Source organism: Cervus canadensis, chromosome 2 (genome assembly GCF_019320065.1).
Source record: "Cervus canadensis isolate Bull #8, Minnesota chromosome 2, ASM1932006v1, whole genome shotgun sequence".
NCBI lineage: Eukaryota > Metazoa > Chordata > Mammalia > Artiodactyla > Cervidae > Cervus > Cervus canadensis.
Genome location: NC_057387.1, coordinates 111,241,263 through 111,253,677, shown reverse-complemented (window position 1 = coordinate 111,253,677; position 12,415 = coordinate 111,241,263). Strand labels below are relative to the sequence as shown.

General features: G+C 47.7%; 1 protein-coding gene across 8 annotated transcripts in view; it reads left to right on the top strand.

Moving 5' to 3' along the window:
• The window catches only part of COL6A3 (collagen type VI alpha 3 chain), a 90,349-nt gene that overhangs the window by 31,670 nt on the left and 46,264 nt on the right, over window positions 1-12,415 (top strand). For 4 of the 8 annotated variants that reach the window (XM_043462071.1, XM_043462070.1, XM_043462067.1 and 1 more), the window contains 5 exons: window positions 574-1,173; window positions 2,479-3,051; window positions 5,151-5,759; window positions 8,275-8,880; window positions 10,417-11,031. In XM_043462071.1, the coding sequence (XP_043318006.1) occupies window positions 574-1,173; window positions 2,479-3,051; window positions 5,151-5,759; window positions 8,275-8,880; window positions 10,417-11,031 (3,003 nt within the window). The remainder of the gene's footprint in view (window positions 1-573; window positions 1,174-2,478; window positions 3,052-5,150; window positions 5,760-8,274; window positions 8,881-10,416; window positions 11,032-12,415) is intronic. The other 4 variants (XM_043462073.1, XM_043462072.1, XM_043462069.1 and 1 more) reach the window with 1 other exon arrangement.

The following is a 12,415-nucleotide window of genomic DNA, read 5'->3' as shown; positions in this document are numbered from 1 at the left end:
GTGGACCTTCCTAGGAATGTTTCAAGATGAGAGCAACCTAATTTTATTGATTTTTTTTTTTTTTTTTTTTTTTTAGCCTTAGGGAACTTGTGTTCTCAGGTTAATGTGGGCTAACATTTCTAATCTGTCTGTAAGTGAAAATCTCTGTGTAGATGTGTAGAGGGAATCCTGGGGGGACCCAGTCTCACCCAGGTAAACCTGTCTCTGTCCGTGGCTATAAACCGACTGATGCTGAAATCCACAGCACCTTTGTAGCTTTCATTTCCACAGAAGGAATGCTCCGTTTCAAGGGTTCTGGTCACTACGGTTGGTTGCAAACATTCTAGCTTTGGCACTGTATCACTCTGTGACCCAGCTGGGTTTCATAATCTCAGCAATCAATACACCTCACAATCACCAGCCCCCACTGGAGGAAAATATGCAGCCTTCTGCCATATTTTACGAGATGGACGTGCTTGGCCTGACTGGCTCTCTGTATTCTGCGTGTTGGCATGTGTGCCCATGTACGGGCACACATGAGGAAGCCTCTCCGGTTGTGTGTGTCTCACTGTTGTTTTCTGTGCTCCACTGCAGTTCACGTAAACAAAAGGGATATCATCTTTCTTTTGGATGGATCGTCCAACGTCGGGAAGACCAATTTCCCTTATGTGCGGGACTTTGTCATGAACCTAGTTAACAGCCTTGATGTTGGAAGCGACCACATTCGGGTCGGTCTGGTGCAATTTAGTGACACTCCGGTGACGGAGTTCTCCCTAAACACCTACCCGACCAAGTCAGAGTTGCTAGCTCACCTGAGGCAGATGCAGCTCCAGGGGGGGTCAGGCCTGAACACAGGCGCGGCCCTGAGCTATGTGCATGCCAACCACTTCACCGAAGCTGGCGGCAGCAGGATCCGGGACCACGTGCCGCAGCTGCTGCTCCTGCTCACGGCCGGGCGGTCTGAGGACTCCTATTTGCAAGCCGCCAATGCCCTGGCGCGTGCGGGCATACTGACCTTTTGTGTGGGCACTAGCCAGGCCGATAGGGCGGAGCTTGAGCAGATTGCTTTTAACCCGGGCCTGGTGTATCTCATGGATGATTTCAGCTCCCTGCCAGCTTTGCCTCAACAGCTGATTCAGCCCCTAACCACTTATGTTAGTGGAGGTGTGGAGGAGGTGCCTCTTGCCCAGCCAGGTAAAGCTCTGTGACTGCTCGGGGTTCCCTCTCCCTCCCCCCCCAGACACCTCTTTGGTGGGCAGGTGGCCGGGACTGTGGTGGCTCCAGAGGCTGGCGACGAGCTGTGCAGAGATGATGGGGTCCCTTTGGTTCATGGATTTTTGAAGAGAGGCTCGAGACACTGTACCAGCAAGCTTAGGTCCTCTGTCTAAGGAGTGTGTGTTCTTGAAAGTCTATAAATTCCAACTTATGTTCTACCCAGGTTGTCCCACCCTGGATTCAGAAGCTTTTACTTATTTATTTATTTTTTTTGCCCCAATGCCTCTGAAGATTCTGACTTGCAAATCCGGATGGAAATGGGAGAAAAACAGAGAGAAAAGCTGGATCCGCTTTCATACATGAGTATACATTGGGAGCATTTAAAAGTGGAGTTGATTTTCTTGATAGGATGTTTTTATGTTCCAAATCTGCTGTATCTAGAAAAATATCTGTCATAAACCCAACAAAGGCTGTGTCTTTTTGTGATGGTAAAGTGGTTTCAAAGGCAGTCTAGGTGATGATGATTATGGTGGCAAATTAATCAGATGATGAGTTATGGACCCTTACTTCCTTCAGTTGCTGACATCACGCAGATGGGTAGCTAGGTGGAGACCTCTGAAGCCTAATCAAAATAGTTCTAAGAGTGGTTTGAACAGAAAGTAATGTTCACGTGACACATTGTAGCCCCCGATTGGCAGCCACTATGTTTTCTGTAGTCTGACCACAGCAGACTGGAAGTCACTGACGGCTTACCCACAGAGTGGTAATAGACACTATCTTGGGTTCTAACCCATAACCTCAAATTTAATGGAAAGAGAATCCAAATAGAGCATCAATGACATCAATGTCACGTATACTGGGTGGATAACCCATAGCAGCCTTTGTCACTAGAGACCGATCAATTTTTAAGCAAAAAGATGATAAGGACCACGTTTTCAGAAGTTGGTAACAATTTGAAAACACTGTCTGGTCTCCTAGAATGATTGGCACCTGATGCTAGAACAGACCCCCTCGGCTTTTCTTTGGCTTGCAGCATTGAGGAAGCAGGGTGCTAGATTGGGCAGATGGGTCCAGTTGTCCTAGCCCTGTGTGCAGATGCCCTGCTTTGAAAGGGGCATTTGAATGACAGCTGCTGTGGGTTTTCTCTTGCCTTGCTGGTACAGTGATCATCAGGTGAATTGCCTGTATTCCTATGACTGAAAGCTGGCGGTGCTGGGCTGAGGTCGGTTTGGCGCTATTGTGTTCTTGTCCCTCACTGTGCCCCATGACCCACTTTCTTTGCAGAGAGCAAGCGAGACATCCTGTTCCTTTTCGACGGCTCAGCCAACCTCATGGGCCAGTTCACTGCCGCCCGCGACTTTCTCTACAAGATCATCGATGAGCTGGACGTGAAACCCGATGGGACCCGGATTGCGGTGGCTCAGTACAGTGACGACGTCAAGGTGGAGTCCCGTTTTGACCAGCACCAGAATAAGCCCGAGATTCTGAATCTCGTGAAGAGGATGAAGCTCAAGACGGGCAAAGCCCTCAACCTGGGCTACGCTCTGGACTACGCGCAGAGGTACATCTTTGTGAAGGCTGCTGGAAGCCGGATCGAGGACGGAGTGCTTCAGTTCCTGGTGCTGCTGGTGGCGGGAAAGTCATCGGACCGCGTGGACAGACCCGAGCTCAACCTGAAGCAGAGCGGGGTGGTGCCCTTCATCCTCCAGGCGAAGAACGCAGACCCTGATGAGTTGGAGCTGATCGTACCATCCCCAGCCTTTATTCTGGCTGCGGAGTCCCTTCCTAAGATTGGAGACCTGCAACCGCAGATCGTGAACCTCTTAAAATCGGTGCAAAATGGGGCACCAGCGCCAGGTAAGGCACAGAACATCTGGTTGCTTCTGCAGTCCAGCTCTCCCCAGCATGAACTGACGCTAGGCTGCTGGCTGCAGGTCCTCAGGTAGAAGCCCTCCTTGGTTTCCAAGAAAGATAGGGGATTTCTGCAGCTGTTCTTTGTTCAGTCCCTAAGTCACGTCCAACTCTTTGTGACCCCATGGGACTGCAGCATGCCAGGTTCCTCTGTCCTTCACTATCTCCTGGTATCTGCTCAGATTCATGTCCGTTGGGTCAGTGATGCTATCCAACCATCTCATCCTCTGTCACCCCCTTCTCCTTCTGCCTTCAATTTTCCCCAGAACCAGGGTCTTTACCAATGAGTCATCTTTTCACACCAGGTGGCCAAAGTATTGGAGCGTCAGCTTCAGCATCAGTCCTTCCAATGAATATTCAGGGTTGATTTCCTTTAGCATTGACTGGTTTGATCTCCTTGCAATGGAATATGACTTTTCGTTCCCAAGATGGCTCTCTAACTTCTCTCTAGGGCAAAACAGAAGACTCAGGGTGATGACTTTTAAGGACATTAGACTGTTTCATCATAAGATGCATTATAAAGATTTAGACATATCAATGATGAAAAATAATTATTTTTCTAAAACCAGTACTTTTATTGTATGCATAATAAAAGACATATAACACGGTTCCATTAGAATTAAAAGAGTCTTCATCTTCACGTATTTCCCAGATATCTTATTCTTTTTTCCAGATGTCTTATTTTAAGTGGATGTCACTGTGTTATAATTCATTCTCTATTTTCATTAAAAATACAAAGCATGAATTGAGGCAGGCTCAGTCCCATTATAAATGCTGTATTAAAGTTTCTGAGTGCTAATCTTCGTAACCATGACTTCATGTTTAACCACTTTCCACTGGGTGATAAATACTCAGTAAAAAGAGTAATTAATTTCACATATAATTCCTCTGATTGAAAATGAAGAACCTAGAGCTTCTTTTCATTGACAATGGACACATTTACTATTGGTTTTGGGTTGTTAACTGGACATCTGGGTTACATTTCCCCCCATTGACCTGCTGTGACTTGCAGCAACTCGTTTGAAACCTCTCATCTATAAAGTGTGATGGTTATGCAGACTCCGCCAACCCATGTCTCTCTCCCACCCTCAACATGTCTTCTTGAGTATGGCTTTGAATGTTAACGATACTGTTCAAACATCCAAAAATTCTAAAATAATTTTTGTTATTTTTATTATTAATAATTTCCTATTGCTGCTTTAAAAAAGTATGGCGATTTTTGTTGTTGTTCAGTCGCTCAGTCATGTCTGACTCTTTGTGACCCCGTGAACTGCAGCACTCTAGGCTTCCCTGTCCGTCATCATCTCCTGGAGCTTACTCAAACTCTTGTTCATCGAGTAGGTGATGCCATCCAACCATCTCATTCTCTGTCATCCCCTTCTCCTCCTGCCCTCAATCTTTCCCAGCATCAGGGTCTTTTCTAATGAGTTGGCTCTTCGCATCAGGTGACCAAAGTATTGGAGCTTCAACTTCAGCATCAGTCTTTCCAATGTTTATTGAGTTGATTTCTTTTAGAATTTAAACCACCAAATTTGGCTTAAATGACAAATTCAATGCCTTTAAACAGAATGATTTTACTATCTTAAGTTGTAGAGGTCAGAAATCCAAAACCTGTTTTACTGGGCTAAAATCAAGAGGTCAACCTTCCTCCTGGAGGTCCTGGCTGATAACCCTTTTTCTGGGGCCTAGAGGCTACCTGCCTTCTATGACCCACGGCCTCTTCCCCTCCATCTGCAGAGCCAGCAGAGTAGCATCCTCTCTTGTCTCTGACCTCTGCTTCCTTCCTTACATCTTCTCTCTCTGACTCTAATCCTCTTCTCTGCCTTTTAGAGGACATATGATTGGTTAGAGTAGATCTACCTGTATAATCCAGCACACATCTCCATGCCCCTGATCCTTAATTTAACCACCCCTGAACATCTTCTTCCATACAAATGCCAGGGATTCAGAGTTGGATATCTCTGGGGGCCGTTACTCAGCACACCACAGTTGGTATGAAATTGTCCCTTTCCTGCCTTAAGTCACAGAGGCGGTCTTCCTTGTAGTTTCAGTTGAAAAGGATGTGGTGTTCCTGATTGACGGCTCCGAGGGTGTCAGGAGCGGCTTCCCACTGCTGAAGGAGTTCGTCCAGAGAGTGGTGGAGAGCCTGGACGTGGGACCAGACCGGGTCCGCGTGGCCGTGGTGCAGTACAGCGACCGGACCAGGCCCGAGTTCTACCTGAATTCCTACATGGACCAGCAGAGCGTGGTCGGAGCCATCCGCGGGCTGACCCTGCTGGGTGGGCCAACCCCCAACACGGGGGCCGCCCTGGAGTTTGTCCTGAGGAACATCCTGGTGGGCTCAGCCGGGAGCCGCATAGCGGAAGGTGTCCCCCAGCTCCTGATCGTCCTCACGGCCGACAGGTCTGGGGACGACGTGAGGGGCCCCTCTGTGGTCCTGAGGAGGGGAGGGGCCGTGCCCATCGGCATCGGCATTGGGAACGCCGACATCACTGAGATGCAGACCATCTCCTTCATCCCGGACTTCGCCGTGGCCATCCCCACCTTCCGGCAGCTGGGGACCATCCAACAGGTCATCTCAGAGAGGGTGACCCAGCTTAGCCGCGAGGAGCTGAGCAAGCTGCAGGCGTCTGTCGTCCCCATGACGACCCCGGGTAAGGAGCCAATTCTCTGGCATTTCCTTCGTTAAAATATCTGGGGCTGCTGGGACTGTGGGTTACAAAGACTTCTCAGTTTTGTTTTCTCGGCCATGGGGAGTGAAAACTAGGGTTACATGAAGAACTAGGAGCCGTGTGGCCTCGGTGGCCAAAAACGACTTGGGGAGAGGCTGAGAGTCGTGTTTTTAGCCAAATTTAAGTCTCAAAAGAGAAGTGGTCTTGGTTTACAGTTCAGATCCCTAACTCTGCTTGAAGCCTTCTATGTTGATAACTGAAGAGAGGGTCCATCTAGTTGATAAACTCCCTCTGGATTCTGGGTCCACGTTACCCTTGTGGGTTCAGCTGGCAGCCTCCGGTGGTCAGAGAGGGTGTTCGTCCCAGGTGCCTCTGTCAAGCTTGGGCACCGTCTCTGAAATGTTAGTATTCTCAGAGCCCAAGTGTGAAGATGGCATTTGAATTTGCTCAGCGCAGAGAAACGAGTGTCTGAACTGACAGGAAGGGTGCCTGGCTCTTGTGATCTTGGCTTATTCTACTTCCTGTTCTGCTTCCCCAGGCTTGATGCAGAAGAAAGGGGGCTCAGATGGGCCCACCCTTCCAAGAATGCCCACAGAGGACCCACCCTCCCTGGGCCCTTCGGTGGGGAGGGCACAGTGGAGAACAGGCACACTCAGTGTTGCCCCTGAGTGGTTCACATACTACAGAACAGCACCTGCATCCAGGCATGGGGAGGCTGGGGTTGGCGGTGGGGAGGGGAGAGTGAAAGCAAGTGAGGGAAAAGTCGATACAGGAAACCATTAGGGCGGGTGAGAGAGGGGGGCAACGTCCCCTCGCTGGTGTCCACACAGAACAGAGCACTCCCCTGTGAGCCTTCCTTGGAATGTTCTACAGGGCTCACCGTCCAATAAATTTGGGGAAACTGGGGGATAAATGCAGTGAGGGTTTTCTTGGCCATTCCCTAGTTGATGTGTTTTGTGTGTCCGCCATACAATAGGGGAGCACATTTCCAAAACTTGTTTGGCTGCAGGAATCTCTCTCTCTCTCTTTAATTTTTATTTTATATTGGAATATCATTGATTTACAATGTTGTGTTCATTTCAGATGTACTGAAGAGTGGTTCAGTTATACATATACATATATTTATTCTTTCTTAAAATCCTTTTCCATTTAGGTTATCACAGCCTGTTGAGTAGAGTTTCGTGTAGTATACAGTAGGTCCTTGTTGGTTATCTTTTTAAATATAGTGTTGCGTATATGTCAATCCAAACCTCGAACTTTATTCCCCACTCCACCCACCACCTTTTTTCTGGTTCATTTGAAGCACTGGCGCTCCCAGAAAGACACTTTGGAAATGCTGGTATCGTGTGTGGCAGCTTCTTTAAACACAAGCACATGTTTCTACAGCAGTGTGACTCCTGGTCCATTTGCTTTCTCTCTCTTCAAGATGACTATTTTCTACCTTTTCCTCATCCTGCTTCATCTACATCTCTCCCTCTTCAGTTTACTCTGAGCTGATGATCTTGATTTCCATTTCACTGAGAAAGTATAAGTAAAATCAAAGAAGAACATCTCTGCTTCCTCTGACAGTGTGCCTCCTTCCTATTCAAGAATGCCTCCTGCAACTCTCCCATCTCCTGCATCATTGATTCTCCGATGCACTGGATGGATCCTTTCATGATGTGTATGCAGTGCCTTTCCTTCTCTCGCAAAAGCTCCCTGGATGCCCTGCTCTCCCCTCCAGGAGGGTCCCGGCCTCCTTTCTTTTTTTAAATTAAAAACTAATTTACTTCTTTTAATTGGGGGCTAATTACTATACAGTATTGTGGTGGTTTTTGCCATGCATCGACATGAATCAGCCATGTGTGTACATGTGTCCCCCTCCTGAACCCCCTCCCACCCCCCTCGCCATCCCATCCCTCTGGGTTGTCCCAGTGCACCGGCTTTGAGGGCCCTGTTTCATGCATTGAACTTGGATTGGTCATCTATTTCACATATGGTAATATACATGTTTCAATGCTATTCTCTCAAATCATCTCATCCCGGTCTCCTGTATAAGCATCATCTTCACTGCCTATAGTTCTCTCTGAATTCACCCTAACCTGCTGTTCGCTCTCCCCGCTCCACAGAAAGTGCGCTGGGCAAAGTCCCTCCATCTGGCAAATCCTAGCGGTCAGTGTTGGGCGATGTCCCGCTTGACCCGTGAGTGTCATCTATCACAGTTGCGACCCCTCCCTCCTGAAATGCTATGCTCCCTCCATCTGGATTCGGCTCCTGCGAGTCTAGGTTCTTCCTCCTGCAGAGTCATTCTTCCTTATCCTTCGCTGGTTCTTCCTCTTCTCTCTGACCTGTCATCACAGGCTCTTCTCCTGGGACTGGTTATTTTAACTTAAAGAGTCTGAATTAGGATGCCTCGCCTGCCAGGTGGCAATTCTGTGACAAACTGGGAGGTGGTTCATCAACACAAAGGGTCTGGTGCCAGTGGAGTTGAAGCCCTAAGATAACATTTGATTCACAGTGGTCAGCGGCAAGAGGGACGTGGTCTTTCTCATCGATGGGTCCCAGAGTGCTGGCCCCGAGTTCCAGTACATCCGAACGCTCATCGAGAGGCTGGTCGACTACCTGGATGTGGGCTTCGACACGACCCGGGTGGCGGTCATCCAGTTCAGCGATGACCCCAGGGTGGAGTTCCTGCTGAACGTCCACTCCAGCAAGGACGAGGTGCAGAATGCGGTGCGGCGGCTGCGGCCCAAAGGCGGGAGGCAGATCAACGTCGGGGGTGCCCTGGAGTACGTGGCAAGGAACATCTTCAAGAGGCCCCTGGGGAGCCGGATTGAGGAGGGTGTCCCTCAGTTCCTGGTCCTCATTTCCTCCGGGAAGTCCGACGATGAGGTGGACGACTCGGCCGTAGAGCTCAAGCAGTTTGGCGTGGCGCCACTCACGATCGCCAGGAACGTGGACCAGGAAGAGCTGGTGAAGATCTCGCTGAGCCCAGAGTACGTGTTCTCAGTGAACACCTTCCGAGAGCTCCCCAGCCTGGAGCAGAAACTGCTGACGCCCATCACCACCCTGACTGCCGAGCAGATACAGCAGCTCCTGGCCAGCACGCGCTACCCGCCTCCAGGTGAGACTGGGTGTTTGCGATTGTTCTTTTATTGTATCTTCTCAAAAAAAAAAAAAAATATATATATATATATATATATATAAATGGGCTCAAAGGTCATGGTGCTCACAAGTAAAGCTAAGATAGCAGACACCTGTGATGGAACCAGTTGGGACTATGGCTTGTTGCAGGGAAGAAGGTGAACCACAGGGCATCAGGAAGGGCGGACGGCAGGATTTGAATTTGCCATAGATGGTTTTGTGGAAGGCTTGGGGAAATGGGACTTTGCCCTGGATTGGATGTTGTTGAGAAGGGGGAGTAATTCTTTGACTGGGCATCTCACTAACTCTCATGGCTGAAGCTGTAATTGGTAAAGGAACAGTGGTCACACCTGTCATCCAAGATGAGGGGGCGTTTGGTTACTTTTGTCTTCTTTCTGTCAGGGTTCAGACACGAAAAGAGCATGGCTTTCCCTGATGTTGATGTTCTGTGAAATCTTTTGTGTTCCACTGGAGAATCCAAAGGCTGGCTGTGTGTGCTGGGCCAGCTTTTCTGTTTTCAACAAAAAATGGTTCCGTTCCACCACTTGCTCAGCTTTTACTGTGCTGTTTTTCCACTGGAAGTGGCCAGTGTTTTATGAGGCAAAAGGTTGGATTTGTGAGCTCTTTAATAAATGGCATCCAGGAAGTACCTAGAAATCTAATTAATAGGAAGGTATGGTTTATCTTTCCTGAAAAGTGAAAGTGTTAGTAGTGGCTCAGTCATGTGACCCCATGGACTGTAGCCTGCCAGGCTCCTCTGTCCATGGGATTCTCCAGGCAAGAATACTAGAGTGGGTTGCCATTTCCTTCTTCAGGGGTTCTTCCAAGCCCAGGGATCAAACCTAGGTCTCCTTGGGTCTTCTTTACTATTTGAGCCACCAGGGTCTCTTATCTTCCCTAGGACTTTTGACTAATCAGTGAAAAAACTGATTCATGCAAAGGAGATAGGGGAATAATAGCGAAAATGAAAACTTTGTATAAATGCTAGAGATATGTGAGGAAAAAGAAATACTGTGAATCAAACACCCTGGGGGAGAGTTGGGATTCTCCTGGCTGTCACTAGCTAAGTGGTGGCCTTTGTCCTCAGCTGTCTCTCTTTTCTTGAGTAATAAGAAGAGATGTTGGTCTGGGTGATCTCAATCTCTGCTGGTAGTAACAGGTCATGATTCATAGATTATGGTCACCCAGGATTTGTTTATAAGTACTGTTGATTTTGAAAGAAGTTGTAACCCAGACTGCAAAGCCACCATTAAACTCAGAAAGGGGAAGTTTTGGAGAACTAACAATATTTCGAGAAGCAGACATTGTTTTGATGCAAAAGGCCCAATTTGTAATGACTGATTAGAAACCCTGAGAGATAAACACATGCACATTGGCTGGTAGTTTTCACGTTAATTAGCATGATGGTGCAATGGAATGCTAAATGCAGAAATGAAACCAGATGCCAGTCCTGTTTTCCTTTTCCTGAGTTTTCCTTTTCCTTCTCCTGAGTTTTCCTTTTCCTCCTCACCCGCAGCCGTGGAGAGCGATGCTGCAGACATCGTCTTCCTCATCGACAGTTCTGATGGCGTGCAGCCAGATGGCATTGCGCACATCCGGGACTTTGTTATCAGGATTGTGCGGAGACTCAACGTAGGTCCCAACAAAGTGAGAATTGGGGTCCTGCAGTTCAGCAACGACGTCTTCCCAGAATTTCAACTAAAGACCTATAAATCCCAGGCCAGCGTGCTGGACGCCATACGTCGCCTGAGGTTCAAAGGGGGGTCTCCTCTCAACACTGGCAAGGCTCTGGAATTCGTGGCAAGGAATTACTTTGTCAAATCTGCCGGGAGCCGGATAGAAGATGGGGTGCCCCAACACCTGGTTCTGTTTCTGGGTGGAAAATCCCAGGATGATATTTCCAGGTATTCCCAGGTGATAAAGTCTGCAGGAATTGCGAGCTTAGGGGTTGGAGACCGAAACATTGACAGAACAGAACTGCAGACCATCACCAGCGACCCCAGGCTCGTCTTCACGGTGCGGGAGTTCAGAGATCTCCCCAACATAGAAGAAAGGATCATGAATTCCTTTGGGTCCTCCGGGGTCACCCCTGCACCTCCGGGAGTGGACACGCCCTCTCCCTCAAGGCCAGGTATGTGCTGTGGGCCCTGGGACTACAGAGTGGTTATTATTTTATTTTTATTTAGTTTTAATTGAAGGATAATTGCTTTATAATGTTGTGTTGGTTTTTGCCACACATCAACATGAATCAGCCGTAGGTATACATACGGCCCCTCCTCCTTGAACCTCCCTCCCACCTCCCACCTCCCACCCTTCACACCCCTCTGGGGTGTCACAGAGCACGGATTTGAGCCCCCTGAGTCATACGGCAAATTCCCACTGGCTATCCCTTTTACATGTGGTAATGTATATGTTTCCATGCTGCTCTCTCCATTGGTCCCATCCTCTTCTTCCCCCTCTCTGCCCCATGTCCACAAGTCTGTTCTCTGTGTCTGTCTCCATTGCTGCCCTGCAAACAGGTTCATGGTAGCATCTTTCTAGATTCCACATATATGCATTAGTATACAATATTTATTTTTCACTTTCTGGCTTACTTCACTCTGTGTAATAGGCTGTAAGTTCATCCATCTCATTAGAACTGGCTCAAGTGTGTTCCTTTTTATGGCTGCGTAATATTCCATTGTATATACATACCACAGCTTCTTTATCCATTCATTTGTCAATGAACATCTAGGTTGCTTCCGTGTCCTAGCTATTGTAAATAGTGCTGTGATGAACATTGGGGTTACATGTGTCCTTTTCAATTATGGTTTTCTCAGGGCATATGCCCAATAGTGGGATTACTGGGTCGTATGATAGTTTTATTCCTAGTTTTGTAAGGAATCTCCATACTCTTCTCCTTAGTGGGTGCATTAACTTACATTCCCACCAACCATGCAAGAGGGTTCCTTTTTCTCCACACCTTCTCTAGCATTTATTGTTCGTAGATTTTTTGATGATGGCCATTCTGAGGGAACACCAGCTATTTTTTAATTGGAAAAAAGCAATCAGCATTCATTTTAATGATTTTCTTCTTTCAGATTTGTGGCTGTGATACTGCTAGAAAGTAAATGTTTTTTAAGTTGCTAAGTCATGCTTGAGTCTTTGTGACTCCATGGACTGTAGCCCTCCAGGATCCTCTGTCCATGGAATTTCCCAGGAATACTGGGGTTTGTTGCCATTTTCTTCTCCTGGGGATCCCCACCCAGGGATTGAACCCAAGTCTCCTGCATTGGCAAGTTTATTCTTTACCCCTGAGCCACTTGGGAAGTCCCTATAAATTAAATACAAGAAGAATAATTAAAAAAAAAAAGGAAGAATTCAGTTGAAATTGTAGGAGAAATAGAAGGAACCATTTCAGAAAGCAAAAGGTCATTGCTTCTTCCATGAGTTTCCATGAGACTAACTATAGCCTTATTGAGATGTTCTGTAATAGTGCATCGAGGGTTAGCCACAGACTCGTTGACTCTCAGAAT